Source organism: Rana temporaria, chromosome 4 (genome assembly GCF_905171775.1).
Source record: "Rana temporaria chromosome 4, aRanTem1.1, whole genome shotgun sequence".
NCBI lineage: Eukaryota > Metazoa > Chordata > Amphibia > Anura > Ranidae > Rana > Rana temporaria.
In genome coordinates, this window is record NC_053492.1 from 451,964,167 (window position 1) to 451,988,469 (window position 24,303).

The 24,303-nt window shown below is 44.6% G+C and overlaps 1 protein-coding gene across 2 annotated transcripts in view; it reads right to left on the reverse strand.

The window, feature by feature from the left end:
• Positions 1-4,979: 4,979 nt before the first annotated feature.
• The window catches only part of LOC120937981 (calmodulin-beta-like), a 35,395-nt gene continuing 16,071 nt past the window's right edge, over positions 4,980-24,303 (reverse strand). Inside the window, exons 3-6 of one of the 2 annotated variants that reach the window (XM_040351575.1) lie at positions 22,299-22,399; positions 16,545-16,680; positions 14,209-14,287; positions 4,980-5,102 (exon numbers count right to left, since the gene is read on the reverse strand). In XM_040351575.1, coding sequence (XP_040207509.1) covers position 5,102; positions 14,209-14,287; positions 16,545-16,680; positions 22,299-22,399 — 317 coding nt within the window. In that variant the 3' untranslated portion in view covers positions 4,980-5,101. The remainder of the gene's footprint in view (positions 5,103-14,208; positions 14,288-16,544; positions 16,681-22,298; positions 22,400-24,303) is intronic. The other variant, XM_040351577.1, reaches the window with a different exon arrangement.

The following is a 24,303-nucleotide window of genomic DNA, read 5'->3' on the forward strand; positions in this document are numbered from 1 at the left end:
TTGGAGGCAATGCGCAGTGCGAATGCATCGCACATATGTGAACCAGCCTCATTGAAAACAATGTATTTTGAAATGTCCTGCCAATTGGATGCAGTTTAACCACTTAAGCCCCGGACCATTTTGCAGCTAAATGCCCAGGCCAGGTTTTGCGATTCGGCACTGCGTCGCTTTAACAGACAATTGCGCGGTCGTGCGACGTGGCTCCCAAACAAAATTGGTGTCCTTTTTTCCCCACAAATAGAGCTTTCTTTTGGTGGTATTTGATCACCTCTGCGGTTTTTATTTTTTGCGCTATAAACAAAAATAGAGCGACAATTTTGAAAAAAATGCAATATTTTTTACTTTTTGCTATAATAAATATCCCCCAAAAACATATATAAAATTTTTGTTTTCCTCAGTTTAGGCCGATACGTATTCTTCTACCTATTTTTGGTAAAAAAAAAACGCAATAAGCGTTTATCGATTGGTTTGCGCAAAATTTATAGCGTTTACAAAATAGGGGATAGTTTTATTGCATTTTTATTAATTTTTATTTTTTTACTACTATTGGCGGAAATCAGCGATTTTTTTTGTGACTGCGACATTATGGCGGACACTTCGGACAATTTTGACACATTTTTGGGACCATTGTCATTTTCACAGCAAAAAATGCATTTAAGCCTAGGTTCACACTGCTGCGAATTCAAAATCGCGGTAAAATGCGCGATTTTACCGCGATTTCGCGGCTGCGATTTTGCCGCGATTTCGCCGCGATTTCGGCCGCAATTTAATGTAAATCGCGGCCCGTAATCGCAAAAAGTAGTACAGGAACTACTTTTTGAAATCGCAGATGCGGTGTCGCACTGATTAGGACAGTGACATTGCCGACAATTGCCACCGATTTGAGATGCGATTTGACATGTCAAATCGCATCTCAAATCGTTCCAAATCGTACCCAGTGTGAACCAGGGCTAAATTGCATTCTTTATTGTGAAAATGACAGTTGCAGTTTGGGAGTTAACCACAGGGGGCGCTGTAGGGGTTAGTGTTCACTTAGTGTGTGTTTACAACTGTAGGGGGGTGTGGCTGTAGGACTGACGTCATCGATCGAGTCTCCCTTATAAAAGGGATCACTCGATCGATACGCCGCCACAGTGAAGCACGGGGAAGCCGTGTTTACATACGGCTCTCCCCGTGCTTCAGCCTCGGGGAGCGATCGCGACGGAGCGGCTATAAACGAATAGCCGCGCCGTCGTCCCGGATCGCTCCCCGAGGGAACCCGCCCGCCGCCCGCAGCGGGGGGGGGGGGGTCCCGATCGGACCCCCTGCCCGCTAGATGGCAAGGACGTATATATACGCCCTTCTGCCTGTCCGTGCCATTCTGCGGACGTAAATAGTCGTGCGGCGGGCGTTAAGGGGTTAAGCCGCACTCAATTCGCATAGGTGTGAACCTGGACCAAAGAATGAATACCCATACGGAGAATGGTGGACCCGTTTGTCAATGACAGTGGATCATGTAAGCGTGGATGGCCAGACTGATGAGTGACCAAGGCAGTGGAAAAGACCCGGGACCTCCAATGGGTACTCCAAGGGACCTCGTGGCATTTCGACACAACTGGAGGGGCTGACGACTGGATTGGATTGCCACACTGACTTCAATCCCAATTCGGTGTATGGAAAAAAGGAGGGCTCCAATAGTGTAGGTCAAAAAATGGGTGGGTTTAATAAAACCAACATACATATAATAAAAGTGATAACGTAAATAAAGAAAATTGGGGAGCAATGAACCTTGCCAGATGCGTTTCGTCCTTAGGGACATCTACAGGGGCATCTAACTGCTCCCCCACATTGCACATATATATATATATATAGATATATAGATACCATAAAAAATATCTCAACCAATCCTGAACAATCAATTGAGCATATACAATAAAATGGCCTCTGATTGGAGGACATCCTGTCATCTGTTGACCTAGGTTCCAAGCCTCCATATGAGAGCCAATAAAACAACCCCTTGAGTGGTTCCAACATGTTTATTTAAATGTTTCTTACATTTGTGTGCACCTATTTTATACATTTGGTATAGCGCTACATTCCATCCACCCTTGCATTAAGGGAAAGATGGATGGTGCTAAATACACGAATATTCTTGCGCAAAACCAGTTCACCTTCCAGCAGGACAATGACCCCAAACACACTACTAAAGCAACTAAAATTGCCCCCAGCAACCCCCCCTTTTTTTTTTTTACTTTTTTTTGTAAGGGGCCCGGAGGTCCCCAGGGCCCCGGATGGCAAGCCCCCCTTTTTTTTTCATTAACATTTTTTTTTCTTTTTATTAAAGGGCCCAGAGGTCCCCAGAGCCCCGGATGGCTACCAGAGGTCCCAGGGCAACCCCCCCAATTTGTGGCACCCCCCCGCTCCTCAATTCACGCCCCCCAATTCTCAATTTTCTCAATTAGCGCGGCAGGAGATTCCTGCGGCTGCAATATGTACCTGCCTAAATTTCTGATGTGTAGTGGTCACCTTTCACTATATTAGTGGGTGAACCTGTTTATTGTCATAGAGTTTATATGCAGCATCTGTTACTTTAGTTAACCCTGTCCCTTCTGGACTGGGATTCTATAGCTAGTTTTAGCTCAGAGATCAATAACCAGCATAGGCTAGAGCCAGGTTAGGCAAGCAATGACCACTTGTGGTAGTTGGAGCTCCAGTTACACGACAGATTAGAAACTACTAGGGACTAAGACATAGATTAGCTGAATTCCGGTGTCGCACGATGGCTTCTGTGGTGAAAGTTGCATTCCAGGCTGGTTAGGCATCAATTAAACAATCATCCCCCATCACTGCTGACCTTCCCTTCAGGTCCCTGACACCAAGATGGACACTACGTCGTGATTAACCTCAGGGGGCCCTGCAACTGGACTTTGCTGCAACATTCATCTGGAAGTATCTCTATTAGTAACTAGATATACCCAGGCATATGTGCATAATTCTACCAGGACTCTTGATGGGCCCTTTGCTGATATTACCTGTTTGTACCATGGATGTATGTACTATTAGTAATCCTTCTTATAAAGAGTTTGGGGCAGATACACAAAGAGAGTACGCCGGCGTATCTACTGATACGCCGGCGTACTTTCAAATTTCCCGCGTCGTATCTTTGTTTTCAATCCTCAAAACAAGATACGACGGCATCAGGGTTAGATCCGACAGGCGTATGTCTTCGTACGCCTTCGGATCTTAGATGCAATTCTTCGGCGTCTGCTGGGTGGCGTTTCTGTCGTTTTCCGCGTTGAATATGCAAATTAGCTTTTTCCGACGATCCACGAACGTACGCGCGGCCGTCGCATTATTTTACGTCGTCTCTAGTCGGCTTTTTTCGAAAGCATAGTTAAAGCTGCTATTTGGTGGCGTACGCAATGTTAAGTATGGCCGTCGTTCCCGCGTATAATTAAAAAAAAGAAAATTTTGTATGCGTAAGTCGTCGGTGAATCGGGCTGGACGTAATTTACGTCCACGTAAAAAAAAATGACGTCCTTGCGACGTCATTTAGCGCAATGCACGGCGGGAAATTTAGGAAAGGAGCATGCACAGTTCGTTCGGCGCGGGGACGCGCTTCATTTAAATGAAACACGCCCCCTACTCGCCGATTTGAATTATGCGCCGTTACGCCACGAGAGATAGACTACGCCGCCGTAACTTACGGCGCAAATTCTTTCTGGATTCGAAGCTACAAAAAGTAAGTTACAGCGGCGTAGCGTATCTCACATACGCTGCGCCCATGCAATTCTACGTGAATCTGCCCCTTTGTATTATTTCTAGACTGGTGTGCATCTATATACAGTACTTATGGTTAATGTTATATGCTGGTTGCAGTAGTTCTTTTTCTCCCGATTACTGATGAATTTCCCAGGAAGGGAATCTCCTCCCTTCACAGGTGCCATGACTTGGGTGGAGGCACTGCCAACTTTTTTATCAAACCCACTCTTCCACTTAATGAAGGTTCTGGTTTTCTTTATCTACAGTTTTAGTGCAATATCCTGTTTGAGGAGGTTGGTTTCTCATAACCACCCCTCTTCCCCCCAAAAGAGGGCTACATAAGAAATCTTTACAGCCCAGATATCCCATTGTATGGCCCAATTCAGGGGTCTCCAAACTTTTCAAACAAAGGGCCAGTTTATTGTCCTTCAGACTTTAGGAGGGCCGGATTGTGGCTAGCGGGGGGTAGAAATGTACGGGGCCCGGCATCAGTAAGAATAAATTTGGCCTCAGGGTTGGTTGGTTAATAGGAGGAGTAGTGCCCCTCTTAGTAGGAGGAATAGGAATAGTATCCCATCATTGGTATCAGTGGAAGAAATAGTGCCCCATTGTTGGTGTCAGTGGGAGGAATAGTGCCCAAGGGCCGGATAAAGGCTAGGAAAGGGCCACATCTGGCCCTCGGGCCACAGTTTGGAGAACCCTGGCCCAATTCATCAAGCTCTGCCATGTGCACAAAGGGCTTTGAGAAAAATCCAGCGTAAGCCACATGCAGCATTTGTTACTTTATCAACTTTTCATGGAAACCAAAAAGAGAAAAGCCCCATACACATGTGCCGAATTGGCCGATTCAATAGAACCGGACAATATTCGGCCCGTGTGTGCAACAGCTGATCGGACAGCAGCTGACTGAACGTCCGGCTTCTGTCAAAGGGGCATGACTGAAAAAGGTTGCCAAATGGCATCTGATCAGCACCCTCAGCCAATGGCTGAGAGTGCTGACCGTTGTGTTCTGGCAGGGGGGGGCGTACCCCTGTCAGAATACATTAGCTCAGCGGGAACGTCTCTGTACTAACATTGGATAGTTAGTACAGCGCTTCCTCTCACGTTCTTCAGTTTTTTTCATTCAGCACGCTGGGTTGAACCAAAAAAAAACCTGCAAGTGTGTACCTAGCTTAAAATGTAAAGAAAAAAAACAGTGACAGTTTGGGAAACGAATTTTAAAATGACCATACATGCAATCTGACAGTTAGGGGGGAACATTTATTAGGTTACAAGCAAAAAAAGGCAAATGAACATCGTTGTACAAGCAATTTAAAACATTCTGCACAGTCTTCACTTTGCCGTCATCATTTGTACAAACTCTGCAAGAGAAACAAAAAACAGTAGTGAGTGACTAGCCAATATTAACCTCTTCCATACCGGGTTTTTATACACACCTCCATACCAGGCCTATTCTGGCACTTCTCTCCTACATGTACAAATCATAATTTTTTTGCTAGAAAATTACGCAGAACCCCCAAACATTATATATGTTTTTTTTAGCAGACACCCTAGGGAATAAAACGACGGTCATTGAAACGTTTTATCTTGCACGGTATTTGCGCAATAATTTTTCAAACGCCTTTTTTTGGGAAAAAAGTTGTTTCACGAATTAAAAAAATAACAAAACAGTAAAGTTAGCCCAATTTTTTTGTAAAATATGAAAGATGATGTTACACCGAGTAAATAGATACCTAACATGTCACGCTTTAAAATTGCGCACACTCATGGAATGGCGCCAAACTTCGGTACTTAAAAATCTCCATAGGCAACGCTTTGAAAATGTTTACAGGTTAACAGTTTAGATTTACAGAGGAGGTCTAGTGCTAGAATTGTTGCTGGCACTCTAACGCACGCGGCGATACCTCACATATGTGGTTTAAACGGCGTTTACATATGTCGGCGGGACTTGCGTGTGCATTCGCTTCTGCGCGCAAGCTACTGGGGACAGGGGCGTTAAAAAAAAATGTATTTTTTTTTTTTTTTTTTACATATTTATTTATTTTTTTACACTTTTTTCTTTATTTTATTTTTTTATTATCACTTTTATTCCTATTACAAGGAATGTAAACATCCCTTGTAATAGGAATGTGTGTGACAGGTACTCTTTATGGAGAGATGCAGGGTCAATAAGACCCCACATCTCTCCTCCAGGCTGGAAAGCATGAAATCGGTGAAAAAAAATTCACCGATGCGTACTGTTGCTTAGCAGCCGCAATTGCTTTGTTTACTTACGGGGACCCGGGCGTGACGTCATCACATCGCGCCCGGGTCCTCCGATGGTCATAGAGATGACTGGTGACCATCTGGTCACCAGTCATCTCTATGCTTCCTGCCAGCACCGGACGATTCGTTCTCCGGGCCCCCGATGGCACGGGAGAGCCCGGAGAAGCACCGCATGGCGGCGGGAGGGGGGGGATGTCCCCTCCCGCCGCCTGTAAGAACGATCTAGCGGCGGAAGCGTGTACTGTTGCTTAGCAGCCGCAATTGCTTTGTTTACTTACGGGGACCCGGGCGTGACGTCATCACATCCCGCCCGGGTCCTCCGATGGTCATAGAGATGACTGGTGACCATCTGGTCACCAGTCATCTCTATGCTTCCTGCCAGCGCCGGACGATTCGTTCTCTGGGCCCCCGATGGCACGGGAGAGCCCGGAGAAGCACCGCATGGCGGCGGGAGGGGGGGATGTCCCCTCCCGCCGCCTGTAAGAACGATCGTTCTTACGTTGTGCAGAATCGCCGGCAGAAGAGAAAGATATCTGAATGATGCCTCTAGCTGCAGGCATCATTCAGATATCCCCCCACAAAGCCCAGGACGTCATATGACGTCCACTCTGAACGGTAGAGGTTCTTTGTGGACGTCATTTTACAATGGGCCGGTATTGAAGTGGTTAAAGATTAATTTCAATTTGTTGAGAAATAAAACAATCCCCTCTGGGTGACCAGTGAACATCTCAAGGATTTGGAAAAGCTCTGTTGCATATTCCTACCTGCTTCTCCTCTGAAAGAAAAGCTGTTTGTTCTTCTATGTTTTTGGAAACTGATTCTCTATGGGAGTGACTTTTTCATTATTGATCAGCTAATGCACTTGCAGGGCTCTAATGAGGAAAGTGACAGGGTCTGCATACATTTGGAAGTGATTAAACTTTTAGGAGTATCCCCCCAATGAGATTTTTGTTGCAGAGGACCCCTAAAATCGGACTTGTATCTTATTGCAGACTTTCGGGTTTATCAGTGAGCCACATTTCTGGGAAAGTTCTATACACCAGATGTGTACAGAATGTCTACTGCAAATGTAAAAGGAAATTGTTAATAACATTAAACCCCAAACCCATTCTTCTCTTTTAAATTACAATATGGTTTGTTTCACAATTGTATATGCTATGGGCTAGATTCACGTAGAGTTACGCCAGCGTATCAGTAGATACGCCGTCGGAACTCTGAATCTACGCCATCGTAAATTTAAGCGTATTCTGGAAACCAGATACGCTTAAATTAGGCTAAGATACGAGCGGCGTAAGTCTCCTACGCCGTCGTATCTTAGGGTGCATATTTACGCTGGCTGCTAGGTGGCGCTGCCGTCGATTTCAGCGTAGAATATGCAAATGAGCTGGATACTCCGATTCAGAAACGTACGTGCGCCCGGCGGATTTTTTTACGTAGTTTGCGTAAGGCTTTTTCCGGCGTAACGTTACTCCTGCTATATGAGGCATAGCCAATGTTAAGTATGGACGTCGTTCCCGCGTCGAATTTTGAAAATTTTACGTCGTTTGCGTAAGTCGTTCGAATAGGGCATTGCGTAAATTACGTTCACGTCTAAAGCATTGACGATTTGCGACATGATTAGGAGCATGCGCACTGGGATACGCTCACGGACGGCGCATGCAGTGTCATTTACGTGGGGTCATGTTTGATTTACATCAAACACGCCCACCTCTTGACAATTTGAATTTGGCGCGCTTATGCCAGCAGATGTACGCTACGCCGCCGTAACTTAGGGCGCAGGTTCTTTGTGAATCCAGCCCCAGCCTCACTAAGTTACAGGCGGCGTAGCGTATCTGAGATACGCTACGCCCGCACAAACTTACGGCGGGCTATATGAATCTAGCCCTATATTTTTTAATTGCTATATTTTTTTTCCACAAAAGTGGCGTTACTTTTTAAAGAACCCACCACCAACAGGTAACGTGCCAGCAGCTATCCAAAGTGGTTCCTTCACTATCCAATATTAAAGAGCCCACCACCAGAATTATCCAATAACAGTAGCATTTCAGGTTTGTGTAACTCCAAAAACAATCTAAGCTTCACCTGGTTATATTGGAGGCATTTTGATTAAAGATGTATTTATTAAATATATATTTGTTGGCAGCATGATAAGGGATCTCTGAAATCTTATTGCAGGCATTTAGGCTGGCGACAAGTCATTTTTGTTTAGCAATTACACCAGAATTAATGCTTCTAAGGAAAAGTTTCCGTTCAAACATAGGCGTGCATACGGGGTGTGCTGACTATACCTGGGCACAGGGCCGCTGATAGGGGGGGACCACCAGTCCTCCTGTAGGGGGCCCGGGCGCACAAGGGGGCCCAAACAGCAGGGGGAATTCGTGCGGTTTGGCGGAGGGGCACCTACAGAAGGATGCCCTGTGCGGCCCTCTGCAGAAGCTGAAAGACAGTTTTTCCCCCTCCTCCCGGCTTTCAGCTGCTGCAGCGAGAAACACAGACACATGGGCATCATTCCTGTAATTTCTTCTCTGACACTGATCACCGATTCCCTTCCCTGTTCTGCCTGGTTCGGATCCCCCCTCCCCCCGTGTGCCCCCCTGTCACTGTGAATGTCATTTTTTTTTTTTTTATGTAAAATACAAATAAAAAAGGGCTAATTCACACAGGTTCTATGTTTGTGTCCGCTAATAATGATTTTAGTGTATTTTTTGTGAAAATATGGTCTTGGTATATTGGAGGGGGGGGGGGGGCCCTGCCAGGTAGGCTGTACGGGGCCCCGTGATTTCTAGCAGCAGCCCTGCCTGGGCATACCCTAACCACCCCATGCAGGGCAGATTCCCCCTGCTACAGACACCATCCACTGCTCTACTGACACCAATCTCTGTCCTACTGACACCGTCCACTGCTCTGCTGACACCAATCTCTGTCTAACTGACACCGTCCACTGCACTATTGACACCAATCTCTGTCTAACTGACACCGTCCACTGCACTATTGACACCAATCTCTATCCTACTGACACCGTCCACTGCTCTACTGACACCAATCTCTGTCCTACTGACACCATCCACTGCTCTACTGACACCAATCTCTGTCCTACTGACACCGTCCACTGCTCTGCTGACACCAATCTCTGTCCTACTGACACCGTCCACTGCTCTGCTGACACCAATCTCTGTCCTACTGACACCGTCCACTGCTCTGCTGACACCAATCTCTGTCCTACTGACACCGTCCACTGCTCTGCTGACACCAATCTCTGTCCTACTGACACCGTCCACTGCTCTGCTGACACCAATCTCTGTCCTACTGACACCATCCACTGCTCTACTGACACCAATCTCTGTCCTACTGACACCGTCCACTGCTCTGCTGACACCAATCTCTGTCCTACTGACACCGTCCACTGCTCTGCTGACACCAATCTCTGTCCTACTGACACCGTCCACTGCTCTGCTGACACCAATCTCTGTCCTACTGACACCGTCCACTGCTCTGCTGACACCAATCTCTGTCCTACTGACACCGTCCACTGCTCTACTGACACCAATCTCTGTCCTACTGACACCGTCCACTGCACTGCTGACACCAGTTTCTGTCCTACTGACACCGTCCATTGCACTGCTGACACCAATCTCTGTCCTACTGACACCGTCCACTGCACTACTGACACCAATCTCTGTCCTACTGACACCGTCCACTGCACTGCTGACACCAGTCTCTGTCCTACTGACACCGTCCACTGCTCTGCTGACACCAATCTCTGTCCTACTGACACCGTCCACTGCACTGCTGACACCAATCTCTGTCTAACTGACACCGTCCACTGCACTATTGACACCAATATCTGTCCTACTGACACTGTCCACTGCTCTACTGACACCAATCTCTGTCCTACTGACACCGTCCACTGCACTACTGACACCAATCTCTGTCCTACTGACACCGTCCACTGCTTTACTGACACCAATCTCTGTCCTAATGACACCGTCCACTGCACTACTGACACCAATCTCTGTCCTACTGACACCGTCCACTGCACTGCTGACACCAATCTCTGTCCTACTGACACCGTCCACTGCACTGCTGACACCAATCTCTGTCCTACTGACACCGTCCACTGCACTGCTGACACCAATCTCTGTCTAACTGACACCGTCCACTGCACTATTGACACCAATCTCTGTCCTACTGACACCGTCCACTGCTCTACTGACACCAATCTCTGCACTACTGACACCAATCTCTGTCTAACTGACACCGTCCACTGCACTACTGACACCGTCCACTGCTCTACTGACCCCATTCATGTTTAATTTTTTTTTAAATATATAGGAGTGTGTCTCTGTACATACGGTATATATATTGTGTGTTTGTGTATGTGTATATATATGTTTATTATTTCAGGTACTTATATAGCACTGTCAATTAATGTAGCACTTTACATATACATTGTACATTCACATCAGTCCATACCCTTAAGGAGCTTACAACCTAAGGTCCCTAACACACATTCATACATATACTAGGGCCAATTTAGACAGGATCCGATTAACCTTCCAGCATGTCTTTAGAGTTTGGGAGGAAACCGGAGTACCCGGAGGAAATCCACGCAGGGAGAACATGCAAACTCCAGGCAGATGGTGCTGTGGTTGGGATTTGAACCAGAAACACTTTTTTTGCTGCTAGGTGAAACTGCTATCCACTGCACCACTGTGCTGCCCATATATACACGCTCTGAATGTGTATGGAGCCCAATTCATACTGAGCTTATGTGACAAGAGCAGGCTTTTTCCACCAGGGTGCCTTGAGGTTTCTTCAGGGGTGACTGGGCAAAATGCTAAAAATTTATCAAAAATTGTATGCAAGCCAGCAGGCCTTCTAGTTACACAAAGCCACAGGTTTTCATTTTGCACCATTATGAGCTTCTAGACACTGGTATCCTAACAACCAATGATGTCATCAGTTGATAAGGAGGATGTCTGTTGCCTCCACAGCATCCTTGTTTGACCCTCCTGTGCCCCTCTCCCTCACCTCTATCATTGGGTGTCCTACATGCAGGGCCGCCATCAGGGGGGTACAGGCAGTACATCTGTAAGGGGCCCAGAGGTCCCCAGGGGTCTGGAGGCAACTCCCCTTTTTTTTATTCATTTTTTATAAAAAAAAATAATATATTTTTTTTATTAAAGGGCCAATTTTTATTTTTATTTTTTTAGAGGTCAGGAGGTCCCCAGGGGCCCGAAGGCCCCCAGGGCCCCGGATGGCAACCCCCCCCTTTTTTTTATTTATTTTTTGTAAAAAAATAAAAAAATTCTAATATATTTTTATTTTATGTTTTATTAAAGGGGCATTTTTTTTTAGGGGTACGGGGGGCCCAGAGATCCCCAGGGCCCCGGATGACAACCCCCCTTTATTTTATAAAAAAAAAAATATATATTATATATATATATATATATATATATATCAACCCCCTTTTTTTAATATAAAAAAAATAATAATTATTTATATTATTTTTTTTCTTTTATATATATATATATATATATATATATATATATATATATATATATATATATATATATATATATATATATTTATTAAAGGGCTCAGAGGTCCCCAGGGCCCCATGTGGCAAACCCCCTTTTTTTTTTTATAAATGTTTATTCTTTTATTTTTGTTTATATATATTTATTTTTTATTTATTTTAAATGGCCCCTTTTTTTTTTTTTTATAAATGTTTATTTTATTTCTTATATATTTTTTTTTTATTTATTTTTATTAAAGGGCCCAGAGGTTTCTTTTTTTTATTATTATTATTAAAGGGCCTAAAGGTCCCGGATGGCAAACCCCCTTTTTTGTAATTTATTTTTATAAAAAAAAAAAAAAAAAATTTGTATATATATATATATATATATATATATATATAGATATATATATATATATAGATATATATATATATATATATATATATACATACAATTTTTTTTTTTTTTTTAAATAAATAAATATTATATATATATATATATATATATATATATATATATATATATATATATATATATAAATATATAGGGCCAGATTCACAAAGAGATACGACGGTGTATCTACAGATACACCATCGTATCTCTGACTTACACTGGTCCTATTTATGCGTCTGATTCATCCCGCTGATTTACGATAAATAATATGTAAATCAGCGAGATACGCAAATTCACGAACGTACGCGGACCCGTCGCAGTGTTCTTACGTCGTTTCCGTAGCGGTTTTCCGTCGTATACTTACCCCTTCTTTTATCAGGCGCAGCCAATGTTAGGTATAGCCGGCGTTCCCGTGTCGAATTTGAATTTTCCTACGTCGTTTGCGTACTCCGATTCACGAACACGCGCGTCGCAAGTCCCGCTCACGTCGCAACCACTGACGACACTAGGAAATTCCCCGAACGGCGCATGCGCATTTAAATCGGCGCGGGAACGCGCCTGATTTAAATAGTACACTCCCCTAGCCGCGGAATTTGAATTCCGCCGGGGGATTTAGGATCCGCCGTCGCAAGTTTGGAGGTAAGTGGTTTGTGAATTAGCCACTTGCCTCCTAAACTTGCGGGAGCGGATCTTAATTCACGTAGATCGAGCGGATCTATAGATCCGCTGAGCTACGTGAATCTGGCCCATAATATTTATTTATTTATTTTTTATTAAAGGGCCCAGAGGTCCCCGGATGGCTACCCCCCTTTTCTTATATATATTTCTCGTTATTTCCCCTTTTTTTGTAAAGGGCCCCCCCCTTCTCAAGTCGCGGCAGCAAGCCCCCCCTGCTTCTCAATTTCAGGCGGCCCCCCCCCCCCCCCCCGGTTCTCTGCTCCAGGGGGCCCATGCCTGAAGCTGTGTAAGGGGCCCAATAATTCCTGATGGCTGCCCTGCCTACATGTGGATGTTGCTGCATTAGGTAAAACTATTAGAATAGTTGTTTAAATTTTAGATTCGGGTGCCTCGAGACTGTCCATGTTTTTTAATGGTGCCTTAGCTTAAAGCGGAGTTCCAACCACAATTAAAACATTTTAAATGTATGTCCTTTCATCCTGCGTTTTTATAAAATAAATCTGGTCACTTACTATTTTACAATCCGCCGCCGATCCGCATAGATATTCAAAAAAGATTGTTTATAAAACTATATCTACACCATTGTCATTTTGCTTGTGGGCATTGTGAAGCCTACATGCATTTACTTCCTGGAAGTCCTGGATGGGGAGTGATAATTGGACAGCGCACTGCATCCTGGGAAATGATGACACACATTTCCCAGGAGCATTAGAGGGAGATGATGTCAGAATCCTAGGTGGTTTCAAAGGCAGATTTCGTGGGACCGCATAGCAACAGGCATTTCCAGATGAGTAAAAAAAAAAAAAAAAAAATTTTTTTCTTTTTTAGTCGTAAGCTACAGTTTAAAGCAAAAATTTTTTTTTGATGGAACCTCCACTTTAAAAAAGGTTGAGAAACACTGATGTAGAGTCACCTCCATAAATTTGAATGCAGCGATAATGGAGCTGCACCAGTGTCTTTGGGAAGTTCCAAGTTCCCAAACTCTCTAGGCAGGTCAGAGCTGCTTTATGTAACTGCATTTTTATAGTAACATCCAGACTTACGGACTTACCATTGGGCTTGACTGGGCTCAAGCCCATGGGCCCCGCCCAATAGGGGGCCCCGGGAGGAGGAAGCAGGAAGAGCCATGCAGTTGTGGATGAAGAGGTAAGAAGTCTGTCCAACGGTAGCACCCCTCCACGCTCAGCTACTGTGATCGTGCCGCAGCCCCCCCCCCCCCGCTCAATAACTCTGATCACCTCCCCCCCTGCTCAACAACTTTGATCGAACCCCCCCCCCCCTCAACAATTTAGACCCCCCCCCCCGCTTTTTTGGCGCCAGGGGGCCCCTTCAATCAACACTCAAGGCCAAGGGCCCCCACCACCCTAAGTCCTGCCCTGTTAACATCCCAACATGATAGGCAACATCTATACTTTATGGGCCTTGCAGTGACTCACAGCAACTAAAATGTGTTTTAAACAAGGCCTCGCTGACTTCTAGCTGCAGCCAATGTGGAGCAAATCATCCTCACCATTACAGCAGCACATCCAAGCTCCTCTCACCAACTAAGGTAAATTATAATGTGCAGTAAAGCGGTCTTCAACACAAAATCAAGCATTATATTGCAGCTTACCAATTTTTATATGTGGTGTGTTCGTTTTCATGTTCTTTTTTCTTTTTTTCAAGCAGGTTTTTCATTGGACCAATCAATTCTGCAGATGCAATGGTTAAGAGTGCTGAGATAAACCATTTAACACTGATAGGGGTGCTTACAATGATAAGCTTTTATTTATTTATGTAAAACCTTTATTCCAAAAAATGTGTGAGCCCCCTTCCATGATGTGTCTTGGCAAAAGAGGGAGGTGAAGCCTTTATCAATCTACATGAAATATCCTACCTCCATTGTGTTTAGCAGGTTAGTGGGTATGAAGGAGAAGGAGGGAGGGCGTGGGCTGTCATTTACCACTGTGCATACGCCCACATGTGTGACTGTATAGTCACATGGACTGCTCAGATAATTTTATATAATTGGAGGAAACACCTATCTAGTCAATCACTCTGCATCCAATCAGGCAGGCCCTTACACTACATAGCTGATGGTAGATCTAAAGGAAATTTTGTACAATTAGATAGTATAGTGCAGGGCTCAAAATTTCAAGTCCTGAGCTACTAGCCAGGCCTCAAGGGTTACTCGCCACCAGTTTACTTTTTGCTATAATAAATATCCCCCAAAAATATATAAAAAAAAAGAATTTCTTTCTCAGTTTAGGAAAAAAAATCGCAATAAGCGTATATTGATTGGTTTGCGCAAAAGTTATAACGTCTACAAAATAGGGGATAGACTTATGCAATTTTTATTAATTGTTTTTTTACTAGTAATGGTGGCGATATGCGACATTATGTGCGCTTCCTTGCATTTCAGAAATGCACTGCACCAAAAATCGCAGTAAAAAAACACACCAGCTCCGCTCTAAAAAAAAGTCCTGAAGCTTCTTTTTGGCGATTGCTATGTGTAGGGCGGCCCATTCAGGTGGATGGACTGCCCTACGTGTGATGAGTGAAAAATGCTCAAACGCCTCCCCTATCAGGGCCGATCCTAGGGTCATAGGCGCCTGGGTGCAGAAATATTTCTGGCGCACCCACATGGGCGTTGTCATTTTACTAACTCCTCCCCTTTACATCTCATTATACATCACATCTGTTGATGGACTAGGCGCAGGAATGGGCAGGGGCTGTGTATCCTATGCAATCTATCATGCCATAAAACATCTAGAGCAGGGGCAGCCCAGAACACATGTAAAGGGATGCTGGGAATGCCATCCCCCAGCACACTGAACACTGTGACTCACCTCGATTCTCTCTCTGTGCAGCCTGAGATAGAGATGGGAGTGGGAGGCATTCCAACTGGAGTTGGTGGAGACAGTGCGGGATCCAAGACTCCCAGTGTTAGGAATTCATTCCTGCACATCAGCACTCAGCAGCCACTGAAAACTAGAACTCTCATGTCAGGAAGAGGAGCGGCCCCTCCCCCGAGCACTGCCAGGCTGGACGGGCTGCCCTATGCTCACCCATCAGTTCTGGACGGACACATACCTATGCTCAGAACACTAGTTCTGGACGGACACAAACAAGGAGAGAAGGAGGGAGGGGATAACTCTGGCACTTCGGCGCCCCCACCTCTGCAGGTGCCTGGGTGCAATGCACCCTGTGCACCCTGCCTAGGATCAGCCCTGTCCCCTACCCCCCCCCCCCACCATGCAGAGTTGTGAATGGGGCTTGACAGCTGTGTGTTTCTGTCCAATCCCTCCTATGTACTTGTATAAAGATGGCCATACACTATTTAGTGAGAAGGGTGATTACTAATTGATTGCCTTTCATTTAAAAACCGTGCACCTGGGAATGGGAGGGTGGATGATGCAGGGTGTGTGCTAATGAGGTCAGCTGGTCAACTCCTTCCTGTGTCATGACTTATGATCAGGAAGACAAACATTACAAATCGAAATGTCTGGATACATGGATGAGCACAAGAAAAGTAAGTGACTGTAGATTTAATGGAAAGCTGTGATATGTTTGCAAAAAAAGAAAGTACACAAATGCTATATTGGTGCATAGGAGCTGGAATTTAGAAAGAAAGGTGTACAAAGGTGAACTTGCCCTTTAAAGAAAAACCTTACATACAGCAGGGAGCAATGATGAAACTTCAGCCACAGTACCCCCTGTGGCGGGATGACCATTTCACATCAGAGGCCTTAATGCATGGTTACATGTGAAATGCAGCAGTGCAGACCATTGACTTGTACAGGGTATAAATCTGGCTGTGCTCACACAAAGTGTGCATGGGAATAGTTTCCCTGCCAACAAGAATTGCATATTTGCCGAAGGCAGCCTATGTAATTGAGTCCCAACTTCCCAATAAGGAAAACCCACTTGGGTTCAAAGAGTACAAAGACTGATGAAAAAGCAACCTACCTTCATAAGCTATTAAACCATTTTCATCAATATCTACTTCCCTGATCATGTTATCAACCTCTTCATCTGTTGCTTGCACAGCAAGGGTTGACATAACAAGACGAAGCTCATCAGCACCAAAGTAGCCGTCACCATCCTAGAAACAGAAGACAGTTAAAGATTGTTGAGGACTTTACAAAGTGAATTACATAGAAGTCTGCCTTGTGTATCAATACACCCATGGGAAGCAGTTTGTATGTCATGTCTTCAGTAAATTCTCTGTACATTGGCTGAGGAATGGTTGTTATGGGCAAATATGTGCTCAGAATCTCTGCAGGAAGTTTGGACTTTAGAAGAGTTTGAATAACAACCCTTTGGGAGTTATTTACTAAAGGCAAATCCACTTTGCACTACAAGTGCAAAGTGCACTTGAAATTGCACTGAAAGTACACTTGGAAGTGCAGTCAGCTCCCGAACAAACGTAATTTTTTTTAAAACTTTTTTTTGCATTGATACATGTACCCTGGGGCAGGACCCGGGTCCCAAAACACTTTTTATGACAATACCATGCATATAAGCCTTTAAAATTAGCACTTTTGGTTTTTCATGTTCGTGTCCCATAGACTTTAACGGTGTTCACGTATACGAACAATTTTTTTGCCTGTTCAAGTTCTGGTGCGAACCGAACCAGGGGGCGGGGGCCGGGGGTGTTCAGCTCATCCTTACTTGTGACTAATTGTTTCAACTTGCTTGATACATATCTGCCAATGTTTCACAATATTCTTAAAATGTGGTGGCTGCACTAGTCTCTTTGTAGGTCTTCCTTCATTGTATCCTGCTCATTTGACCAGTAAGAGCAATTTTTCAACTTCAGACCAATTTGTCCAACAAAAGTGGCAGTTAGAGGGTCGAAACATCCCATCTAACACCAACAGAGAATCTTAAAATGGTCAACTTTTATTCATTTACTGTATGTTAAATCTTTGGAAACAATACAATTGCCATTAACTTATAAAAAGGTACTACAGCGCTATTACTAAAACCATATAAAATACTAAAGATAAGCTGCAGACACGTGAGGTGCACAAAACCAAAGTGAATAAATAAGAAAATATTGTGTTGCGCTGATAATCAAGTAAAAAATTGCATACATATATATATATACCATATACATAAATAAGAACCCCCTACACCTCAAATCAGGGAGGTATATGTGCAAAAGATAAACAAAAACCACTAAAAAACTATAATGTGAAAAAGTTCTAATAGAACCAGCAAAAATAGTTCATGGAAAAAACACAGTTCAGTACATAGGCTAATAGGAGACAGGTGTGAGATCCACAGTCCTCTGGTGTGCAGCTGTCATTATAGCAAAAAAAACCTTTCCCTTCTGGACTCCCCGATTAAACACAGGATATCAGCCGCTCATAAGGAGAAAAGAAAGATATATGGTGCAAATAACGTAATAAAATGGGAAATGAACCCTGCAATACAATGATTGCACTCACGGAACCTCGATGGTAAACAGGCTCAACTGCAATCAGTCATTGAACGCCGCTCAGTGCTACGATCTCCTCAGAAGGACGGATTCGACCGTCGACCGTCGATCGCGTCACTCGGCTTCGGCGTCACTCGGGAGAAGCCGAGTGACGCGGTCGACAGTCGAATCCGTCCTTCTGAGGAGATCGTAGCACTGAGCGGCGTTCAATGACTGATTGCAGTTGAGCCTGTTTACCATCGAGGTTCCGTGAGTGCAATCATTGTATTGCAGGGTTCATTTCCCATTTTATTACGTTATTTGCACCATATATCTTTCTTTTCTCCTTATGAGCGGCTGATATCCTGTGTTTAATCGGGGAGTCCAGAAGGGAAAGGGTTTTTTTGCTATAATGACAGCTGCACACCAGAGGACTGTGGATCTCACACCTGTCTCTTATTAGCCTATGTACTGAACTGTGTTTTTTCCATGAACTATTTTTGCTGGTTCTATTAGAACTTTTTCACATTATAGTTTTTTAGTGGTTTTTGTTTATCTTTTGCACATATACCTCACTGATTTGAGGTGTAGGGGGCTCTTATTTATGTATATGGTATATATATATGTATGCAATTTTTTACTTGATTATCAGCGCAACACAATATTTTCTTAATTGCCATTAACTGCCCAAAACGTGGTAGCCGGACCCCCCTTTACCCAGTCCATGTTACGCGGGGGTCTGGGAGACCTGATGGTCATGGAGGTACCCAGTTGTGCAATTCTGGGAGGACTTCATAGTACGCCCTCCCAGAGTTATCTGACAGCACTGTAGCCGTCATTCGGCTATGGCCCGGTCAGCAACTGGTTAAGCTAAAATATTACATCACTTTTGGTTTAATCTCTACCGAGTATGGCTGAAAGGTACCCCTCACAGCAAGGCCAGGACAAGGGGTGGGCAGAATGGGAAGCTGCCCTGGGCACTGTGGTATCATGTGAGGTAAGGGGGGGAAACCGTGAGGAGATGGGGGGGATTGTGTTGGGAGGGGGATTTTGGAGGGTGTCAGGGAATAAGAATTGATCTAGGAGGGGAAATTAGTGAGGTGTGCTAGGAATGATGATTTCGGGGGATTTGTGTTGGGGGAGGGGAGGATTTGTGCTAGGAAGGGGGATTCGGGGGGTTTGTGTTGGGGGAGGGGAGGATTTGTGCTAGGAAGGGGGATTCGGGGGGTTTGTGCTAGAAGAGGTCATATGGTAGAGGGAATTTTTGCTATCAGGGATGATTTAGGTATATGTATGCTAGATGAGGAATTTGTGCTAAGAGGGGGGATTGGTGGGAGAATTTGTGCTGGGAGGGGGATTCAGAGTGGGGGGAGAGGATCTGTGCTTGAAGGAGAAATTTGAAGGGTAGCGGTTTTCTGCTAGGAGGGGTGAGATTTGTGCTGGGGGGATTTGGAGAGAGAGAGAGAGGATTTGAGCTTGGAGGGGGGGGGGAGATTTGTGATGCCAGGGGGTATTTCAGCAGGGGGCAGATTTGTATTGAACGGAGGGAGATCGTATGCTTAGAAGGTAAGAAGGCATATTAGTTCAAATTTTTTTGTAGGGGGTGGGGGTGATTACTGACACATAATGCTGATACAACTTGGGAGAAGCCATTGTTTGGTATGTTTGCCCTGGGTTCTAGGTCAGTGGCTCCAAAACCTCAGTCCTCAAGTACCCCCAACAGGCCATATTTTGGGAATTTCTAGATAAAATAGCTGTCCAAAATACCAAGCCATTGACTCCTTATTTAAAGCACCTGTGCAAGATGAAGATAAACCTGAAAACATGACCTGTTGGGGGTACTTGAGGATTGGGGCTGAGAACCATTGCTCTAGATGACCTTGTCCCCTCACAGCATTGCATTAACACATGGAATGTGATCTGACATGGAGGCACATGTTCATTGTGTAAAGCTTTAGTCAATCTCTAGGCCAATGGCGGTGCATCCATATGCTCTCCTGCACCTGTCTATCATCACCAATAGATATTGCATGAATCTATCTATTGTCACCACTGACGCCCCCTATTCAGGTGTCCGACCCCTTTTCGTGTGTTGGGCAACCTGAATTACAGCAGCGTTTGTTTTTTTTGGAAGCGCCTGATTAGAGCTGTGGGCTCTAATAGAGAGAGAGAGAGAGAGAGAGAGAGAGAGACTTGTAAAGCGCAACACATGCGAACTGAATCGCCTCTGGGCGCTGTATCCATTTCATGGGTAAGGAACCCCTTGACCTCAGAAGAGATGGGTTTTAATCTTTCTCCTGAAGGCCAAGTGGTCCGGCTCCAGTCGGATGGTGGTTGGTAGTGCATTCCACAGGCGAGGTCCCTGGACTGCAAATCTTCGATCTCCTTTGGACTTGTATCTGGCCTTGGGTATCTGGAGGAGGTTTTGATTGGTGGATCGCAGAATGCGATTGGGGTTATGGGCTTTTATTTTTTCGCATAGATATTGGGGGGCGTTTCCTTGAATACACTTATGTATTAGACAGAGTGCCTTGAAAGTGATTCTGTCTTTTACTGGCAACCAATGAAGGGATCTCAGTGAAGGTGAGATTGACTCCCATGGTTTTTTCCCAGTCACTAATCGAGCGGCCGTATTTTGAACGACTTGCAGACGAGTGATTTGGTATTTGGGGAGTCCTAGATAGACGGCATTTGCGTAGTCGAGTCTGGAATTGATGATTGTTCCCACCACGACTGCAATGTCCTCTTTCGGGATAAAGGGCGTGAGTCTGCGTAGTAGGCGCAGCAGATGGTGGGATCCGCTGACTACTGACCTTATTTGTGCATCCATTGTCATGTAGGTATCGAAAATGACTCCGAGACTTTTGACTTTGGTGCTAGGGGTGATAGTTTTACCCAGAATGGGTGGGGGAGTCCATGTTGACGCGGGGTGATTTTTCCGGTTAGCGTGAAACAGGAGAAGTTCTGTTTTCGAACCATTGAGTTTAAGATAACTGTTTGTCATCCAGTTATCTATTAGAGTGAGGCATTTCTCTAGTCCAAGAGAATGATCCTTTTTGTTGCAGATGCGGAAATACAGTTGTGTGTCGTCTGCATAGGAGTGGTAAAGTAACTTCTGGTTACTGATGATTTCAAAGAGAGGGCGAAGATAGATATTAAACAATATAGGCGTCCTGATTACAGCCATAGGCTCTAATAGGCTTTTAAATTGGTAAACAGTGGGCACATGCTGTTTGTTCGCTGTTTACTCAGTGTTGTGTTTGGGAAGCGAATAAATCAATTTCCTAACACTGACCCGCCTCTCAGCCAATCAGGTGCACAGCATGAAGCGTCAGGCACTGTGATTGGATGCCTATCAGGCTTCCAGTCATAGCAGAAGATGGGACGAGGATGGGAGAAGACATCAAGGACTCGGAGCGTGGAGGACAGCGCCGTGACCCAAGACAGGTAAGTGCCGGGTGGGGGGAACACTGCAGAAATTGATGGGGCACGCTGGCGGCAATTGATGGGGCACACTGGCGGCAATTGATGGGGCACACTGGCATCAATTGATGGGGCACACTGGCAGCAATTGATGGGGCACACTGGTAGCAATTGATGGGGCACACTGGCAGCAATTGATTGTAATAGTAGCTGCGTTTGATGGCACAGTGGCTGCGCTTGATGGGCACAGTGGCTGCGCTTGATGGGCACAGTGGCTGCGCTTGATGGGCACAGTGGCTGCTATTGATGTTTTTTTTGTTTTTTTTTCAGTTTGTTTGCACCCCCCCAAAAAAAATTTGAGCACCAGCCGCCACTGGTCTAGGAATTCTTCTAACCTGGTAAGTATAGAAGGAAAATCATGGACCATTTGTTCTTAAAGCGGGAGTTCACCCGAAAAACAATTTTTAACATTAGATCGAGGCTCATTTTGTCAAGGAGAATCGGGTGTTTTTTTTTTAAATCGAAGCAGTACTTACCGTTTTAGAGATAGATCTTCTCCGCCGCTTCCGGGTATGGTCTTCGGGACTGGGCGTTCCTATTTGATTGACAGACTTCCGACGGTCGCATACAAAGCGTCACGAGTAGCCGAAAGAAGCCGAACGTCGGTGCGGGTCTATACGGCGCCTGCGCACCGACGTTCGGCTACTTTCGGAAAATCGTGACGCGATGTATGCGACCGTCGGAAGCCTGTCAATCAAATAGGAACGCTCAGCCAAGTCTGAATCTCACTAATGGAAGTATGCAAAGTTACTCTACCACTTCATAAGTACTGTACAGAATGTACATGCAAGTTTCTAGCTCAGATAGGACATTACCTTGTCAAATGAACGGAATGCTTCTCTCATATCCTCGTCTGGGTTTTCCAATTCACTTGCCATTATAGTCAAGAATTCAGGGAAGTCAGTTGTTCCGTTGCCTGTAAAGAGACAAGACCTGTAAGCCTTAGATCAAACCTGCACCAGAAGAAGAGATTTGGAAGATTAGAGAACCAATGCAAGTCACTAACATTAATGTTCTAAGAAAGCCGCACCCAAACTGGATTTACATGCTCTATTTGTAGTTAGAACTCATTACACGTTATTAAATGTCAAAACCAGTTGATCCCATCCCTCTTAAATAATTGATCTGCATTATCTTAATGCAAACATGGGTGGATTGCTTAATTGTACACACAAAAAATAATGTATGCCGTGACGAAACTAGACTTTCATTCATCCGAGGCAAAGAATGAGTTTGGCAACCCCCTCCACCCCTTCTTACCGGGACAAGGTCAGTGCCCTGGATGAAGATGCCAAACTGCTGAAATAGCCTAAACAGGCAGCTGCTGCAGGAGAGAAATATAGGTAATCGATTCTATTATATGCCACCCCTCCGGTCCAGTGTTGCAGGGAGGCACCACGGAGCATAAGTTGGGTTGCCATTGTGACCCCTGATGCTACGCCCATGGATAGCGGCTTCTCCAGCATTCAAATAGACGGATAGGGGATCTGTTTCCCATCCGTCTTGTGGTTTGGATGACAGTTGGATGTAAACGGACACAGTCCGTTTACATCCGACTTATAGACAAGTTCAGGCGCAAGTGACTGAGACCAAATTTCCCTCAGGTCTTAATATGTATAAAACAGGGGCAAATACAGGACATATGGGAAGGGACAGGTATAAGAAATATACAACAATATATAAATATAACTAAAAATGTCCAATACGGTATGAAGGAAAAAAATCCACAGACCATAAGGTGGGGGGTTTAGGATCCACAACTGAGGGCTGCCATTATAGGGGAACAGAAACTGGGTTCCAGTGCACTGCAATAAACAAAAAGGGAGAGGCGCCTCCAGGCTGGATTTGATTTAAATCACAATTTATCGTAAATCTCTAAAAATTATGATTTAAATCGAATTGATTTAAATCAAGCCTTTTTAGGAAAGAGCAACAGTCATCTCTGTCCTGCGGCGCCCTCTCCTCTGACCCGCTAGTGACTCAACGACAGTCCCATTCACTTTAATGAGACGGCTGGTGATGCGGCAGTGACACAACAAGGTGCTAACAGGCACTGCTATGATGGATCTGAAATAACAGGTGCTCTGTAAGTGTAATGCCGCGTACACACGATCATTTTTCAGCATGTCTAAAAAACAATGTTTTCCCAACTTCATCATTAAAAACGATGTTGCCCACACACCATCGTTTTTCAAAAATTATCTAGCAAAGCGCGGTGACGTACAACACGTACAACGGCACTATAAAGGGGAAGTTCCATTCGCCTTTGGGCTGCTTTAGCTGATTCCGTGTTAGTAAAAGACGATTCGCACTTTTCAGTCTGTTACAGCGTGATGAATGTGCTTACTCTATTACGAATGGTAGTTTTACCAGAACAAGCGTGGGTTTTTTACGTCGTTTTAGCCCACACACGATCATTTTTTACAACCCGAAAACGACATTGTTTAAAACGTAGTTAAAAAATGCAGCATGTTCGAATTTTTGTTTTGTCATTTTTCAGAACCTGAAAAATAATGTGAAGCCCACACACCATCAATTTAAATGACGTTTTTGAAAAACTACATTTTTTTCATGCTGAAAAATGATCGTGTGTGTGATCGTTTAACAAGGGGGCCCCCAGATCTCCTCCATGTGAATGAGTAGGGGGTACCCCCACCCATTCACCAAAAAAGTGTCAAAAAGAATTAAAAACACACAGTTTTTAATAATTCCTTTATTAAAAAAAAAAAAACAATGTTCCCTGATGTAGATCCATCGTCAATCACGATGTCTGCCGCCACTGGACCCAAGAAAAAAAGCTCCGCCAGCAACTAAGGCTAA